At 37.9% G+C, this 19,196-nt stretch overlaps 2 protein-coding genes across 7 annotated transcripts in view; both read left to right on the top strand.

The window, feature by feature from the left end:
* The window catches only part of LOC109102937 (septin-9-like), a 101,608-nt gene extending 94,552 nt beyond the window's left edge, over window positions 1-7,056 (top strand). For all 5 annotated transcript variants that reach the window (XM_042758154.1, XM_042758155.1, XM_019116271.2 and 2 more), the window contains 5 exons: window positions 451-568; window positions 3,665-3,760; window positions 3,918-4,014; window positions 5,647-5,698; window positions 5,840-7,056. In XM_042758154.1, coding sequence (XP_042614088.1) covers window positions 451-568; window positions 3,665-3,760; window positions 3,918-4,014; window positions 5,647-5,698; window positions 5,840-5,996 — 520 coding nt within the window. In that variant the 3' untranslated portion in view covers window positions 5,997-7,056. The remainder of the gene's footprint in view (window positions 1-450; window positions 569-3,664; window positions 3,761-3,917; window positions 4,015-5,646; window positions 5,699-5,839) is intronic.
* Window positions 1-19,196, top strand: part of usp43a (ubiquitin specific peptidase 43a) — a 379,370-nt gene that overhangs the window by 284,015 nt on the left and 76,159 nt on the right. The gene's annotated exons all lie outside the window — the stretch shown is intronic.

Genomic DNA, 19,196 nt, shown 5'->3' with positions numbered 1-19,196 from the left:
GTCCTATTTCTTTTTAGTACAAGTAATGCAAAGTCACAAGCACTGAAGAAAGTTCAACATATCCTTAAGGGCATAGTTCACCCAAAAATGTACAGTACATTTTGTTATAATTTACTTACGAGTTTTGGAACAACATGGAGTATGATTTTCTTTCCACTACAGACCACTTTTTTTTTTTTCTCTCATACTATCTGCTAAAATCTGCTTTTGAGATCCATGTAAGAATAATATTAGGGCGAATAAATAATGACATATTAACCCATATTATTGGTCAGTCTTTCAATGCCTTGATTATTGCTGCACCTACAGTATTAGAGTGTGATACTAAAGTTTGATGCAAGTGTTACACTGTGCTGTTTTAAATGTTATTGAATAGAGACTTTACTTCATGATTTTTAATTCATCCATTTTGGGTCTAACTGCTTTGCTTTGCTGTCTTCTCTGTTTAAGTTTGCGGCCAATTGACATTGAGTTTATGAGACACCTAAGTAAAGTGGTGAACATCGTTCCTGTTATCGCCAAGGCAGACACACTCACCCTGGAGGAGAGAGACTTCTTCAAACAGAAGGTGAGCAATTCATATCTCTGCTTGTAGATAATGAATCTCTTTCAACCATATGATGAGAGGTTTTATTAGATCTTTTCAATTCCTCACCTTGTAAAATGTTGGTGAGAGTCCTTTTCATCTTGTCCGTATCAGTCACCAAGGTTATAATAGAATGACATAACATATTTATTTGAGAGAATCTAGCATGTTTTCCATTTATTTGAAGACATTTTACCTCACTCATCCAGAGGCTACACCAGTTAAACAATGATGGAATTTTTCAAGCATTTAACCTCAATACAAACTGCCATCACACAATGTCTGTGGAAATCTCTTTGTGGAAATATCTGTGGTAATCGCCTTCCTGATGGTGTGAATTGGTGCAAAACACTTCTCTTCTGGGCATTTCTAAAACTTCTGTAACGGTAACAGACTAAACAGTAGGCATGTTTATATATTTGATACAATACTGTTCCAGTCCTAGCTGCTGAGAGGTTGTTAGTGTTCTAGCATTTTGAAATACATGATGGTTCAGTCACATTTACCATTGTTCAGCAAATTTTTGTGGGAGAAATCTTATTTAAGCCGAAAGATTTTCCTACGCAGATGTTGCAACAGATTGTAACCAGATTTTTTAAAAAGTTGGTCATGTGGATTCGCTGCGTTGACTAACAGAAAACTACTTGGTTTGAAAATGATTATGTGTGAGCTGTGCTTCATGCATTACTTAATAAAATATATATTTTTTTAAATAAAATATGTGGCACATGCTTAACAACACCTTTTAACATTTTACTATATTCATAATATACTATAGCCTAGTACTTTTTAAATTATTTATTTTCTGTAAAATAATAATATAGATTTTTTTTTTTTCTCTCTCACTCTGAAAGAAATTTCTATAATCACCCATAATTTGAAGAATTGCTGGAAAATATCTGTAAAATATGAAAATATCCATGTGGGAAAATATCTGCAGTCCTGCTTGGACATTCTTAATTATGTAGGAAAAGCCCTTAATCTGGTTGAGTAATTTTATGTTAAATCTTTTGAAGCACTTTGTGTTTTATTTGACCTCAACTTAAGTTGTAACTTGGCAGAACTTCACAGGCTGATAGAGGTGGTTTACAGGATAGGCCCAACAGTGGGCAAATGGAATTGGTACAGTAAGTGGAGGTTTGCCATAAAAGCAGCTCAAATACAGACCTGCCAACCTGTACACATTTTGTGTAGCGGGCATGCATTTTGACCTCAAAGTACTCTGGTATGATTTGTCACTCTAAACTATGCAAAAACCTGGTTGCGCCATGCATTGTATTCAAATCAAGCAACAGCAAACAAAGAGGAGTTTGGCCAATCAGAGCACTGGCTTCATTCCCCAAATAGCTAGCGAGGATGATTGACAAATGCGGAAGGCCTATCATTAAAAAGAGACAGCAAATCAAATGGAAAATATTTAACATTAAATCTTGCATTTTTTGCATTGAAGTTGTTGGTCTTTTTGTTTGGTTTTTATTTTAGATTTCAAGGAGCTTAAGGTAATAATGTAGATATCTAGGAATAGATGTAGATATCTAGTACCCTGTGTCCTGTCCCGTCACACTGATGGTACTCATAAAATTATTCCAAGGTTTGCAGGACTGCAAATACCGATAAATATACAGTTAATATACTTTAATATACAGCAATAACAGGCTGTTATTGTTAACATACTTTAATATACAGCAATAACAGGCTGTCCAGCTGTAAGAAGAGATCATAAGGACTGCACGTATCATGCTTTTTGTATGTTAATTTTCATAGAAGTAATTAGCTACTGATTGATTTATTTGTATTATTCGATGAACATGTTTGCATTGTGCTCTTGTAGTGGGTGAAGGCAACTTTATACGTCTCATACTTCACCTCACATAATGTTAATTGATTTTTCCTGTCTAAAAGCTGCCAGAGGAAACTCAGAGGGTGTCCAAGCTACTGTTTCCTCCTAACATTTGCTGCACCTGCCAAACAGAACAAACCCCAGGCTCTAGAAGCTCTTTAGGCTCGTACACAACTGTTATGTTTGGCTGTGTGGTCAGTGCACAATGCTTAGATCCTTTTCCTCCACCCCACACGGTCTCTGATCTGACAAGAGTGTAGGGTGACACAATTTTCAACATTGAGAACATTGATGTGGATTGGCTGAATTTGTCTGGTTTATTTGCTTTAATGTCCACCTCAGGACATCAAGCACATGGAAGCAGAGAATCAAAACAAACACCGGCTCAGAGTGGATTCTGTGAAAGGTGTAGTTTTGATTCATCGTCATTCATTAAATCCTCCCGCTGGCTAAAAGCTCTCTTACTATATTCTTTTTATTATGCTCCCAATGTCCAGTTTAAATCTTCACTGCCAGAAGTCTGAAGTCATGTGGGTTACGTTTATTCAATCTGACATCTAAAAAACATGGTGACCCTTAATATACAGTACAGAATGTGCCATTAAAAAATGAAAAGTTCACCCAAAAATGAAATAAATTCTGTTATCCTTCTACTCAGCCTCATGTAGTTCCAAACTTATGACTGACTTTCTTCCGTGAAACAGGAAAGGAAAAATTATGAAGAAAGTAATAGCTGCTCATTTGCATATAATGAAATTGAAGTCACATTAATTTTATGGAAAAGGTCTAAATGGTTTGTTTACAAATATAATTAATTCATTTATCAAACTCACTGTGTGGAAACTTTGGGATTTTCACCTGTACGTAACACAAAGTTACTGTATAGCTTCTCATAACTTGGAATTTATTGAGGTGAAGGGACCAATTTTATGATGATTTTGCATCGTTTTTTAACTTGAAAGCTCAAGTCTCCATTAATTGCATGGAAAAGGGCAAACAGTACATTCTTTAACATTTATTCAGTGATCAGTAGAAGAAAGTATGTCATGCAGGTTAGTAACAAATTATTATTATTTTTTGTTTGTTTTGTAAATGACCTTATGTCTTTGCAGCATTTATGAATGTCCTCCAAATATGAATGAGGAACTAAACTGTTTCATGGATTCTTTATGGTGTGTGTGTGTGTGTGTGTGTGTGTGTGTGTGTGTGTGTGTGTGTTTGTGTGTGTGTTTGTACAGATAGGAGAGGACTTGCGAGCCAATGAAATCGACATCTATCCACAAAAGGAGTTTGATGAGGATGCAGAGGACAGAATGATTAATGAAAAGATCAGGGTATGTCCACTTGTCACTTTTTATCTTTAAATGAGCTTGTTTATGACATACAGTTCATGAAGTTAGCTTTTGTGTCTTCTGTCTTTGCCTGACTGTATATTGTAATTCCAAGTGTTGCTTTTGTATATTGAAGGTTTTCAAATGATCTTTGTTCTAGGAGATGATCCCATTTGCTGTGGTGGGAAGTGATCAAGAATACCAGGTCAACGGAAAAAGACTTCTGGGCAGGAAAACAAGATGGGGGACAGTAGAAGGTAGTGCACACACAAACATTCAGCCTCTCTCACAAAACTTTTTTTCAACCTTACATTTTCTAGCCCAAAATCACATCTGCACATCCTCTCTGCCAGTAAGCTTTGTTGTTGGAATGGAGTCCTGTTTTCTTTTTTTTTCTTGATTTAAAAATATTTGGTTGTGTGTAATCAAAATGATTTAAACAGCTGAGCTAAACTTTTAAAAGAGCCACATCACATAACAGTGATGGACTCTCTACAGGACATCATGGAGTTAATACATGACTGTTAAACTGATTGTTTAATGTTTAATGCAGTTATTTTTTAATGTCATCAAGACATTTTTTTCCCCAAATGGAAATTAGCATTTCATTCTGTTCTGTGATATTTAAAATTTAAAAATAAAAATTACCATAGAGAGACATGATGTGAGAGGAACAGGACGGAACTAAAAGAAAAATGTTACCTGCAAAACATACTAAATGCAATTGCTGTGTAAATAAACTTACAGCTCTAATACACACATTCACATTTCTATATTGTGATTTTGTCTACAGTACGGAACCTGGTTCTCATTCTTGCTGCGAAGTTACTGTTCCCAATTCATCCAGCAGGAATAGGGTGTATAAGGAATAAATCACTATACAAATGAGAATTTAAACTACTACTCATGAAAGTCTATAGCCAATATTAGAAAGAAAAGCTCAGCCTTGCATGGACAGGAGGGTAGTAAAATGTTGGCTGAAAGTAGAACCTGTCTAATAGCATTAATCTGTTGACCATGTTCTGTAAGTGCAAGTGCAGTCTTATTATTAAGATGCCTTTGTGTGTGTTACATACAAGAGTTAAGTGGCATTCACACTGGCAGTGATTTTCTGTGACCGGAGGTCATTGATTTGCAGTGAGCATTATCAAATAGAGCAGACAAAGACTGTAAGTAATGCAAAAATGTTTTCCTTGCAAATGCATACAAATTCAATGTGATTACCAATAGGAGTGCAAAATAGCTTGCAAATACCTTTAGGCCATCAGAATTTAGAGAGTCTGTGTACGAGTAAGAAATAGATCAACACTTAACATTAAAAGTAGAATGAAACCATGTCTCTGTTCTATATATTTTCTAATTTTGTCATTCTATCTATAGTTGCCTTCTGTGTTTGTCTTACCAACCACATAATCTCCATTTCTTCTCCTCACCCCTGAAATTGTTATAAAGTGGCAGAAAACTATATATTTAATTTTCAGCCTTACATGTTAGTGTTTAACTGCCACTAATCAAAAAAAAAAAAAAATGGTTTGGCTGTGATAATTTACCACTCTCAAATGGACGAAGTTCAAATTAGATTTAATTTATTTTCATTAATGGGGTTTTGTGCACATTCATGTTCATGCTCACTCTCCCAGAGTCTTATTTTAAATGTGATGTAAGCATTTTGTTGCTCAAATACTCTGTTATATGTGTTACGGCACTGCCATCTAGTGGCAATAAGATGCTACCACACCTCAAACACAATAGCGAATATAGAAACATACAGTGACAAAACGTTTATACAATAATATGTTATATAATAATTTTGTAATTTTTTTTTTTTTTCATGACTGAACTACTCTCTAAAATCACATCATCATCTTGTTTTTTTATTATTTTTGCAGTTGAGAACACCACACACTGTGAGTTTGCCTACTTGCGGGACCTGCTCATCAGGTATTCAACAATTAAAAATTATTTTTATATATTATATTATTATTATTATTTTAAGAGTATTTGTGTAACAAATACAGTTCATTTGTTAATAAATATATTCCAATATAAGTGTTTTGCCTTTATTTTTTTTATTTTTTTTAGAACTCATATGCAGAACATCAAAGATATCACAAGCAGCATCCATTATGAGATGTACCGTGTACGCAGACTCAATGAGAATAACATGCACCCAAACGGGCAACCAACAATCCACGCCAATGGCGTACCTGAGCATGAAGTCCTCTCCAATGAGATGTAGTCGTCTGTCTGACCATCCATCTATCTACCCATGCATCCATCAGTCCATCCATCTAGCTTTCTTTCCTTCAGTCTCTTAATTTTCAACAGTCACTTCCTCAGTTCATTCTACCTTCATCATTTTGCCTGGCTCTGTCTGTTGACTATTGTTTTATAACACCAAAACTATTTCTGATCTGTGGAATATGAATCTTTAAATGTGTAGCAAAATGTGATGTTTTGTAATGAGATTTTTATTAAAGATATGTTATGATGTTTTTTCAATGTTCTCATTTATGCTAACAGCTTAGAGCTCAGAAAAAATGACATCTGTCAAAAGTTCATCATACTATAATGCTTAAAGCTCTCTCACTTAATCGTTACAAATAACACAAGTGGTTAAGTTGCAATTTGAACAAAATCATACTTTGACTGTTGGGTATAAAAATGACTGGCTCTAGAGCATAAAAAAAAAACAAATAAATCATGTTTTTCACTTTTTTAAAAATATACTGGAACAAAGACAAGTTGAAAAGGATCTATGGTGTATTGCAGGTCTTCTGACTACAGTCACACACTTTTAGGCAAGAGTTTTTTTTTTTGTTGTTGTTGTTTTTTTTTTATCTTAAAGCGTTGTATGACGATTGTTTTAGTTAAATATAAACATAATGCAGTTTCAGTATCCCCGTTTTTGTGGTTACTATGCCGTTATCTTTACTGATCTATGATATTTTCATGTGCTTTGTGCCATGTTTGAATTTGTTTTTTCAAGCATCGTTCATTTATTTTGTCATTGTAATTATGGTTGTGTTTTTTAATTGTAAAGGCCTTGACACACTTATGTGAAATTAAATTTTTGTTTGTTTTTTTGTTTGTTTGTTTGTTTGTTTCAAAGAGAGCCAGACATCTTTTGATATGTAAAGAGTTATGTATTTATACAGAATCATGTTACCTGAATGTTATAGTGTAGATTTTGTCAACTGTTTAGATTTCTAGAATGCAACCACAGTGACCCAAAGCACCTGTACTTACCGTTCTTTCTTTTGTGACTCTCAGTATTCAGTAAAGCAAGTCCTGAGCCATTTTGTTCTCTATCTGTATACATATGACCATGATTTGGTGATGGATGTATTTCATGTTGTCACCATGAAATGACCCCCAAACATTTTTGGACATTTAAGCCACATGTAAAAGTGCATAGATGTCTTTGCATTATATACAGTATAAATCAGGAAAATATCAAAAGCGGCATCTCCAGCATGCTAATTTGTAACGTTTTTGAGAAACTTTTGGAGTTTTAGATGGGATCAGTTTTTATACGTCTACTAAAATTGACATTGAAATCTGTTAGTTAAAAGTAATTACAAAAAATTAAAGAAATGTGAAGTTTTGCAGTTGCTATTTTGTTAATTATTTTGGATTTGATTATTCATACATTTTTATTTGCGACTAAAATGTCCAAAATTGAAAAAAGAAAAAAAAACAATTCCTGGCCTGATATTTGAATAATTTGGGAGAAGCTGAATAATATATACTAACCATTTTCGATATATGAGAAATATGCTAACCTTTTTTTTAAAGGAAAAGTTCTGACCATGTGGACACAATTCATATGGGGTGTCAAACTCAATTAAACTAATCTAAACTTAATCTAAACTCTGCTGGGCTCTGACCCTCCAGGAACTGAGTTTGACACCCCTGTCTTAGTCCATTCACAGATGGCCTGTCACTTACAGTATTTTACTTACATAGTGTATACTTACGGGGATGTACATTTGTTACTTTTTGTTTTTTATCCAAAAGATTTGCATACTGCTTAAAAAATTGGGACAGTTTTGATTTTAGTCTCAGGTTCTTAAGTCCCACCCAGTGCTGCCTAATGATTTGCAAAACAACTGAAAAATGACATGGTTATCTAAATCCTGACTGTCATAAATCATAAATGTCATACATTTTTTGGTGTCAATCATGTTATTTTGTAGCAATAATGAACGGAAACCAAATATCCTAGTCTCATAGTCTTATAATGTTCTATTCAACCATATTGTGCAGTTTCATGCCCCAATACCAGACATATTCTATACATTAAAATGTATTTGATTTTAAATGTATTTGAAAATGTTTTATGAATATTGTACACCCATTTTATTTTGTTGTAGAATAAGGTAAGATTTATAAAATAAATAAAGATTGTTATTTTTATTGTCATCTAATTTTGTATCTGATTATTCCTTAGACTTTACAAAGAATTGGTTGAATTAGGAAATATATTTTCATGCACTTCAGATTGTAGGAGGGAATGTATTCTACAGTATATTAGAGGTAAATTAAGAGACTGCTGGGCTTGTGATTTGTTCTGCATATCATCACATATTGATGTAGGTTTATGAATCAGATGGTATTATGTTCCATATAAGGTCTCAGAGGTTATGATCATGAGGAAATTATTCTAAACTGAATATAAGAATGTCATAGTGCAAATGTAATTTTTAAAACAAAGAGATGAAGCAGACTATATTCTGTACAGAAGCCTAATGAAAACGGGAAATATTTATTTAGAACTTTATTTATCCAGCTATGGAAATAATCAAAATGTCATTTCCCCAGTAGCAAAGGGAAAGAGAAAGGATAGTAAATGAAAGTAAATGAAGTAATCTATATCTTTGGGCATGTGTGTATATTCCGTAAATTACAAAATAATGTGTAACATAAGCCATTAAACAGTTATTTCAATTGTGGCTGGTGTTGTGGGGGTATTATTTTTTTTTTTTGACAGTGTTTTATTATGATGTGTTATAAATATAGGGGACTTGTTTTGTTTATTATTTTTATTCTCACACACATTTTATTTTTTCACATTTATAGATTTTTGCTCTCATAGTCACATTTTAACGAACACATTGATAGATTTTTGCTCTCATAGTCACATATTTTAACGAACACATTCATACATTTTCCTCATACACATTTATACTCTTATGCAAATGTATTCAAAGTATATATTCAATATTATAAATAATAAATGTATGTAAAAAGAAAATGCATGTATGTCGAAAGAAAAATAAATTGGCAAAACCTAGGAAGAAATTTAACTGCTTCCATCTTCCCCTCATCCATCTGGATTTCTTAAGGACTGATATCATAGTCCAGGAACTGGATAGCTGTCTGATGGAGTTCACATTTCTCTGCCTTGAGGAATAGATGGAATTTCCTCATCCTTAACAACACAAGCCTGACATGTCTTTGGGTCTCATTTCGGGAGTACATAAGAATTCAGCTTGCTGTTTGGAGCTGCAGTCATCAAAGTCTTACTAAGGCAGACATACATTGTATTTTATAGGCATTCAGTGGGCAGACCTTGATGGGGATGTCCTTACACCCAGCCTCAGAAATGAGCACTTAACCAAAACATCTGCAGACAATACTGGAAATCACCCCCGACTGTGAGCTCCAGCAAACCTAGTCTCTACAAATAACAGTATCCCAAATTATTAAAGCAGCACCTGATCATGAAAAAATAGAGAAATGTAAACATTCACACAATTTGCCTTTCTGTTGGACAATCAGAAACTGGCAAAACCCAATTGCTGTAAACTATACTGACTCTAATTAGTAAACTGATGCCATCATATTCACCTTAAATGCCCAACACAATTTAGCCCAACAGAGTTTTTTCATGTGGTGTTATGTCAGGATATAGGATCAGTAGATCTTAAACCGATTCTTAAATTTGTCATCCAACAAGGTGGAGCTGACAGCAGAGCGCACCAGAGATGAAATTGACAGCTAAGAGACAAGGAAGATACTTTAAGTGAGAGACCAGGAGCAGTAAGTTTCACACCCGTGAGAAAAGGTGTTGGGACTTGTAGCAACTCACCTCTGGTCTTGGAGGACAGATAAGACACAAGGAGATTACATGTCCTCCATCACCACACTACAAGCAAAGTCTCTGGGTCAGCTGCCATTAGTGCTCTGCCAGTGAAGAGCACATTGAAGAGTCCATTTGAAGAGTCCATTTGCATAGGTTCACAGACATGTTTTGAAGTGTCTGCGGTGGTAGGAAGTCACGGAGCAGTTAGAGGTTGCAGGGCAGGTATTTCTTTCAAGCAGGCTTTAATACAGTGAGCAACATGGGTTGAGAGTTGTATGAATTGTTCTAATCCATTTGAATCATCATAGGTGGCCAGATGCAACCGCAGCTTGTGGGCTACTTCTCAATAGGTGGTGAGGAGACCTGACTCATTCCAGCTACCTTGCTGCCATATGTTTATTTTATTTTATTTTATTTTATTGCCCATTGTAGAGCTCTCCCTCTTAGAAGTGAAAGCACAAAAGAGAGGGACAGCTGTGGCCTAATGGTTCGAGAGTTGGACTTGTAACCCGAAGGCTGCAGGTTTGAGTCTCGGTGCTGGCAGGAGATGTAGGTGGGGGGAGTGAATGAACAGCACTCTCTTCCACCCTCAATACCCATGGCTGAAGTGCCCTTGAGCAAGGCATTGAACACCCAGTTGCTCCCCGGGCACTGGATATAGCTGCCCACTGCTCTGGGTGTGTGTTTGTAGTGTAACCAACAGAACACTAGAGGGCACTCCTGTGCAGAAAAAGGTTATAGGGTTGTAATGAGAAAAGAAGAATAAATGGATGTTCAATAACAGAGCTGTTTGCGTGTCCTGATGTTTCACCTCCGAGTTTAAGATATAACCATCTGTTGCATGGTGTCAGAAGTGGTTTCCACAACCTGGAAAGAATGAAATAAGGAATTGAGGGAGAAAAGAATGCGATGTTGCACACGGACTGCAAGAAAAAAAAAAGGAATTGAAACAGTGCTCAAGTGCAATTGAGAACGGGCCAGTGCAAAAAAAAAAAGAAAACGATCATCGGGGCAGTGCGCTCGAGATTAAGAGTAAGTGAACAGTCAAAATATGGATCAGATATTTTCACTGACACCTCCGGGAAGTTTCAACTTCGACGAGCCTAGTTCATGGCCACAGTGGATGCGCCGCTTTGAACGATTCAGAGTAGCATCGGGCCTTGCAGAAAAACCCTCCGCCTACCAGGTAAACTCTCTTCTTTACATTATGGGGGAGAAAAGTGACGATATATTAAATACGTTACCCCTAAGCGAGGAAGAGAAAAAGAGTTATGAAGAAGTCAAGAAGGCTTTAAGTGAGCACTTTATCGGCAGACATAATGTTATTTATGAGAGAGCGAAATTCAACAGCAGATTTCAACAGCCTGGCGAATCAGCAGAGAGTTTTATCACGGACGTGTATAAGCTCGCGGAACACTGCAGATATGGCGACCTTCATGAGGAAATGATCAGAGACCGTATTGTAGTGGGCATAAGAGATGCAAAGCTCTCAGAGAGACTGCAACTAGATCCAAATTTGACATTGGATAAAACAATAACTCAGGTCAGACAAAATGAGGAAATAAAACGTCAGCAGCCAATAATAAGACGAGAAAAGTCTGAAGTAAAAGAAGTTAACGTTGATGCAGTCGTAACAAAGAGAACATCTAAAGCAAAAATGGACATTACAAAAGGCAGAGGGGACAGTGCAGAGAACGCAAAGTTTTTTACAATGCGACTCCTAAAATAAAACAGATGGATTCATGCAAGCGATGCGGAAAAAGTCCACAACACCCATGGAAATTGTGTCCAGCTAGAGAAGCGGAATGCAGAAAATGCAGAAAAAAAAGGACATTTTGCTACAGTATGCCGGTCAGTTCAAAGACTCGAAGCGATCGTTGACAGTTCATATGATGAGTCTGCATTCTTGGGAACAATCCAGACCCAAAAACAAGAGAATTTGTGGCAACAGAAAATACTGGTGAATAAAGAACCAATCACCTTTAAAATAGATACAGGTGCAGCAGTCACAGCTATTCCAGCATCTTTGTATTCAGCTGAAAAGCAAGGGAAACTCAAAGATTCCAAAAAGAAGATCCTGGGACCTAACAGTACTCCATTGAAAGTGATGGGTACGTTTAGTGCATGCCTGCAGAAGGACAAAAAGAGAATTTGGCAGGATATATATGTGGTAACGGATCTAGTGATGCCGCTGCTTGGACTGCCTGCAATTCAAAGCTTACAATTACTGCAACAGGTAGCCAACATACACAAACCTGGAGAGCAGTACAAGGCAATGTTCCCCAAAGTTTTCTTGGGACTCGGAAAATTAGAGGGCAGCTACAAGATCAAACTGTCGGAAGGAGCCGTCCCGTATGCTCTATCAGCCCCACGACGAGTACCGCTACCGCTCGTGGAGAAAGTAAAACTGGAACTCCACAGAATGGAAGAAATGGGAGTCATTCGACGAATCGAAGAAGAGCCTACTCCCTGGTGCGCGGGTATGGTTGTCGTGCCCAAAACCGAATGGCAATATCAGGATTTGCGTCGATCTCACACGGTTGAACGAGAATGTGTGCAGAGAAAGATACATACTGCCAGCTGTGGATGAGACTTTAGCACAGCTAGAGGGAGCAGCTGTGTTCTCCAAATTAGATGCCACATCTGGGTTCTGGCAAATACCCTTGCATGAAGACTCCGAGCCTCTAACAACATTCATTACGCCCTTTGGGAGATACTGCTTTCGGCGTCTTCCTTTTGGGATATCTTCAGCCCCGGAGCATTTCCAGCTCAGGATCTCTCAGATCATTGCAGGAACGACTGGAGCTCTTTGTCATGCAGACGATGTCCTAGTGTTTGGAAAAGATCAAAAAGAACACAATGAGAGACTGTGTGAGGTGCTGAAGAAGTTTGAAGAAGCAGGACTAACACTGAATGATAAGTGTGTCTTTGCTGTTGATAGAGTGAAGTTCCTAGGCCATACCATAAGTGCTCAAGTGATCGAAGCAGACGAGGACAAGATTAAAGCCATCCTCAACATGCCTGAGCCAGAGAACGTGGAAGGTGTGAGACGTTTCATGGGAATGGTTAACTATGTCGGGAAGTTTTCACCTCATTTGCCGACTCTCACGAAGCCACTGAGAGACCTGTTAAGAAATGACAACACCTGGACATGGGATGCACAGCAGAAAGAAGCGTTTGCAAAAGTAAAGAAAGGAACTCAGCTCACCAGCTATACTAGCACAGTATAGTCCGAACAGTGAGACTATAGTTTCAGCCGACGCTTCATCTTATGGTCTAGGCGGGGTGCTCATGCAGAAACAAAAAAATGGTGAGTGGAGGCCTGTCGTATATATCTCAAGGAGTCTAACCCCCACAGAGACACGATATGCACAAATTGAAAAAGAAGCTCTTGCGACAACATGGGCATGTGAGCGACTCAGTGCATATTTGCTTGGATTGGAATTTACAGTGCGTACCGACCACAAACCCCTAATATCACTGTTGGGCAACAGACCAATTGATGATTTACCTCCAAGAATTCTTCGTTTCAGACTGAGGCTGCTCAGATACAAGTACAACATCATGTACGTTCCAGGAAAACAACTGGTCACGGCAGATGCGTTGTCACGAGCGCCATCGGGACCTGAAAAATCAACAGAAAACGAAACATTGGAGGATGAGTGCAGAGTTTTTGTGGATTTCATAGTTCAACAAATCCCTGCAACAAAAACAAAACTGAAACAGATTCAGGAAATGCAGAATGAGGATCTAACCTGCCAACAACTAAGACAGTATACACAAAAAGGATGGCCAGACCATCAGAAAACGGTGTCGGAACATCTCGTGCCATACTGGTCTCATAGGGCAGATATCCACGTGGCAAACGGTATCCTACTGAAAGGAGAACGAATTCTGATTCCAAAACCCATGCAGAGAGAGATGCTCGAAAGACTTCATCAAGGTCACCAAGGAATGACGAAGTGCATTGCAAGGGCACAGCAATCTATATGGTGGCCAGGTGTTATAAGAGATGTAAGAGAGTTAGTGGAGAGATGCGACATCTGCTGTCAGCATTCCCAGCAGAAAACAGAGCAATTGATGCCAACACCTTTACCAGCGAGACCCTGGCAACGAGTCGCAGCTGATATCTTCCAATGGGAAGGAGGATATTATCTGGTGGTGGTTGACTATTTCTCGAGATATATTGAAGTTGCAAACTTGCCAAAACTCATAACAGCAACAACAGTGGAGAGGCTGAAGGTCATCTTTGCCAGGTTTGGAATCCCTGAAACACTGGTGACAGATAACGGTCCACAGTTTGCGTCATGCGAGTTCGCAGAGTTTTCCCGAGACTATGACTTCCAAACATGTCACAAGCAGTCCACGTTACCCCCCAGAGCAATGGAGAGGCAGAGCGAGCGGTGCGTACAGTAAAACAAATGCTGAGAAAGAACCAAGACCCTCAGAGAGCTCTTTTGGCCTACAGATCGACTCCATTAGCTCATGGGATCTCACCTGCAGAACTCTTGATGGGGAGAAGAATAAGGTCAACAGTCCCAGTTCCACCTAAATCTCTCACCCCAAGATGGCCTGACCTGAAAGTGTTCAGAAGAAAAGATAGGATGTTAAAAGAGAAACAACAGGAAACATTCAGATCTAGACACAGAGCGAAAAATCTACCAGTCATCATACCTGGACAGAAAGTGTGGATCAGGACATCGAAAACCACTGGAACGGTCCGGGGGGAAGCAGCAAAGCCAAGATCGTATCAGGTAGAAACAGAGATGGGAACACTGAGAAGGAATCGAGCTCATCTTACTGTTCTTCCAGAACCAACTCAGCAAGAGGTCAACGTTACAGTGACAAGGTCAGGTAGGATTTCCCGTCCACCAGAAAGAATGGACTTATAAGATGAATTAGCATAGGTAGACCTGCTGTCAAGAAAAGGGCAGAATAACCCCTTCAGCAGAGTCAGGAATGCCCAGGTAGTCTACCCTGGCTTCCAGCTTAAGAAAGAAAGTTCAATGTTATGTTATTGAGATGTTTGTTCCCTGGAAAAAAAAAAAAAAAAAGAAAAAAAGAGAATATATAACCATGGGGATATAAGTATGTAGAATAATAATAATGAGATTTTGAGACTAAAAGGGGGGGATGTAGTGTAACCAACAGAACACTAGAGGGCACTCCTGTGCAGAAAAAGGTTATAGGGTTGTAATGAGAAAAGAAGAATAAATGGATGTTCAATAACAGAGCTGTTTGCGTGTCCTGATGTTTCACCTCCGAGTTTAAGATATAACCATCTGTTGCAGTGTTCACTTCTCACTGCTGTGTGTGTGCACTTGGATGGGTTAAATGCAGAGCACCAATTCCAAGTATGGGTTACCATACTTGGCAAATGTCACGACTTTCACTTTTTTTTTTCACTTTCAGATTTTAGAAAACTATGTTGGAAAACTATGTGGTTGCATCTCGTGTGATAATTAACACTGTAGTTAAAAAGCCATTGCATTCCTCTGACCCTCTGGAGAATGGAGCTAGATTTAACATGGGACTGGAAGTCTATATTGGATGAGTAAAAGTTACCGATGATGTGATGTGATGGTGGTTACAGGAGGTGCTGGGTTTGGTGGAGGAGTGAGAGCTCTTTGTAAAGCAACAACCAGCTCTTGAAAGGAATCATCTGATCATCTGTTACAGAAAACTAAGATAAGATGGTAAGTTTGTCAAGTCAAGTCACCTTTAATTATATAGCTGTTGTGAACAACAGTCAACTCTAACTGCCGTGTGGAGGGAGATGTGCAACACTGTGATTGGATCTTGGTGAAGGAACATAAACAAATGTTAAGAACCAAGATAAGATGCCAGGATAAATGCCAGACACCTCTAGCAGGAATGGAAGGGAGACTTTCTGCACCCACAACCACCTAAGAGAGGACTTCTTATTGGACTATGGGTTGACCCCCATTAACCTTTAAACTCAATCCTAAGGTTTAGGAAAGGGCTGCCATAAAAATTCCTTAAGATCTCAGGATGCAACAGCAGTGGCTGAAACAAAGAAAGGCCGCAAAGATCTGTCCAAATCCATTCATACCTATCTTTGGAGACCTTTAATGGACGTTAAAGTGCAACTCATTCACTTTACCTTCAGACAAAGTACAGTTTATGTTAATGGCCATTGAATGCTACTGAATACACGGTTAAAGAGTTGGATTCTCATGATAAACATGGCCAAAGTTTCAAAAAATTATTTGGTATTTCAGTGCCAAATACACTCCTTCCGGGTTCGAATAAGTTTAAGAAAGTTTTATTCCAGCATGGCTCTTCATGACGTCACGAAGAAAGGAATTCCTTGAATGGTCACTTCTCCCAGAAGAGCGTGTACACAGCAAATAAAGCGAGAGCAAGAGCGAGAGCACGCGCCCATCAATGTACTTCATTCGGGTTACAGAAGTCGTCGGCAGTGCTGCATAGGACTTACTCGAGAAGAATGCTTACAAAGAAGTGTGGTTTTGGATGTGAGGAAAAGATAACCTAATGTTAAGGGAACAGTGGATGCAGTTTGTTTTTCTGAGACAGCAACAGAGTTTTGCACGTGTGTTTGTTCCCGTCATTTTGGTGACAAATGTTTTATAAACAAGGCCTATTTCGATGCTGGATTTGCAGATAATTTGATACTGAAAGATATTGCGGTCCCAGCAATAAAATATCCCAGCCATGAGTTGGAATCGCAGGCGGTAAGTAAAACTGCATTAAATTTCTGTGTTGCCAATCAGCGTGTAAGTGCTGTCCACGGCACGCCTCCAGGAGCTCGGCTGTTTTCAGAGAGAATCGTAAAGCTGTACTTTACTTTTATAAATCTGATAAAACTAAAGACTCTTCAGAGATATGAAGAATGCAATACTACTATATAGGTATTCAAGTTTAACATGAGATTGGTGAAAATGTGTGTGTTATGTCCCCTTTAACATAACAGTAAATGGGAGCAGGCCTATTAACATGTTATGGAATAAATAAGTTATAGCTCAATTGTTTCCTACCATATTTGGACTCTTTTTGCTCCCCATGATGTTGGTAATAATTTGAAAGAGATTTGGTAAAGAAATATTGCATGGGTAAACTGTTAAAGTCACTGTTTAACTTTGTACACTACTGTAAGAGTTAAAAATTCAACAATTTTATTTTTGTGTTAGAAATGCCCCATGTTAAAGTTCCTGTTGTGATGAGACTTTTATTCTGACGGGGCAAAAGGCGGAAGAGGAGAAGAGAGTAGTATGTGAATAGAGAATAAAGTGGGGGAAAAGAGTTTGTCAGTATTCGAGGGTTTTATTTCTCTAAACTTTCAGTTAAAGCCCCGAAAACACCCACAAGCGCTCAAGTAAGCGTTACACTACTATATGCAAATAAGTTCCACACTAGGGCGGGCAACACCATGGTCACCTCGGACACAAGTGGCAAATCACATTCCAGGAATGGAGAGGTACCAGATTCCAATCTCCTCCTCTTCGGAAAGGGATACATGTGCCCTTTCAACATTCCTTCTTCTGAGTCTAAAGCCTGTGAAGGTCAGAATCAGTGAAATTATGTGCAATCCTATTTCAGTGCAAAAATAAGATTTACAGTTAAAATAAACACTAAAATAAATAAATAAATAAAACACCAATATGTGTATATAAGTTAATACACACACACACACACACACACACACACACACACACACACACATATATATATATATATATATGTTTGTTGTTGTGATATGATTATTTTATGATTTAAAGGTTTATTTATTTCACTAATTCCATTCAAAAAGTGAAATTTGTATATTATATTTATTCATTACACACTGACTGATATATTTCAAATGTTTATTTCTTTTAATTTTAGTGTTTATAACTGACAACTAAGGAAAATCCCAAATTCAGTATCTCAGAAAATTAGAATATTGTGAAAAGGTTCGATATTGAAGACACGTGGTGCCACACTCTTATCAGTTAATTAACTCAAAACACCTGCAAAGCCTTTAAATGGTCCCTCAGTCTAGTTCTGTAGGCTACACAATCATGGGGAAGACTGCTGAATTGACAGTTGTCCAAAAGACGACCATTGACACCTTGCACAAGGAGGGCAAGACACAAAAGGTCATTGCAAAAGAGCATGGCTGTTCACAGAGGTCTGTGTCCAAGCACATTAACAGAGAGGCGAAGGGAAGGAAAAGATGTGATAGAAAAGAGTGTACAAACAATAGGGATAACTGCACCCTGGAGATGATTGTGAAAAAAAACCCATTCAAAAATGTGGGGGAGATTCACAAAGAGTGGACTGCAGCTGAAGTCAGTGTTTCAAGAACCACTACACAAAGACATATGCAAGACATGGGTTTCAGCTGTCAGATTCCTTGTGTCAAGCCACTCTTGAACAACAGACAGCGTCAGAAGCGTCTCGCTTTAAAAAGGACTGGACTGCTGCTGAGTAGTCCAAAGTTATGTGCTCTGATGAAAGTAAATTTTGCATTTCCTTTGGATATCAGGGTCCCAGAGTCTGGAGGAAGAGAGGAGAGGCACACAATCCACGTTTCTTGAGGTCCAGTGTAACGTTTCCACAGTCAGTGATGGTTTTCGGTGCCATGTCATCTGCTGGTGTTGGTCCACTGTGTTTTCTGAGGTCCAAGGTCAACACAGCCATGTGCCAGGAAGTTTTAGAGTACTTTATGGAGATGCAGATTTCATTTTCCAACAGGGCTTGGCACCTGCACACAGTGCCAAAGCTTCCAGTACCTAGTTTAAGGACCATGGTATCACTGTTCTTAATTGGCCAGCAAACTCGCCTGACCTTAACCCCATAGAAAATCTATGGGGTATTGGGAAGAGGAAGATGCAATATGCCAGACCCAACAATGCAGAAGATCTGAAGGCCACTATCAGAGCAACCTGGGCTCTCATTACACCTGAGCATTGCCACAGACTGATCGACTCCATGCCACACCGCATTGCTGCAGTAATTCAGGCAAAAGGAGCCCCAACTAAGTATTGAGTGCTGTACATGCTCATACTTTTCATTTTTATACTTTTTAGTTGGCCAAGATTTCTAAAAATCCTTTCTTTGTATTGGTCTTAATTTATATTCTAATTTTCTGAGATACTGAATTTGTTATTTTCCTTAGTTGTCAGTTATAATCATAAAAATTAAAAGAAATGAACATTTGAAATATATCATTCTGTGTGTAATGAATGAATATAATATACAAGTTTCACTTTTTGAATGAAATTAATGAAATAAATCAACTTTTTGATGATATTCTAATTATATGACCAGCACCTGTATATATAATGAAATTAATGAAATAAATCAACTTTTTATATATATATATAT

This window comes from Cyprinus carpio, chromosome A6, assembly GCF_018340385.1.
Source record: "Cyprinus carpio isolate SPL01 chromosome A6, ASM1834038v1, whole genome shotgun sequence".
Classification (NCBI taxonomy): Eukaryota; Metazoa; Chordata; class Actinopteri; order Cypriniformes; family Cyprinidae; genus Cyprinus; species Cyprinus carpio.
Note: the sequence above shows the minus strand (reverse complement) of the source record. Positions and strands in the feature narration are given on the sequence as shown.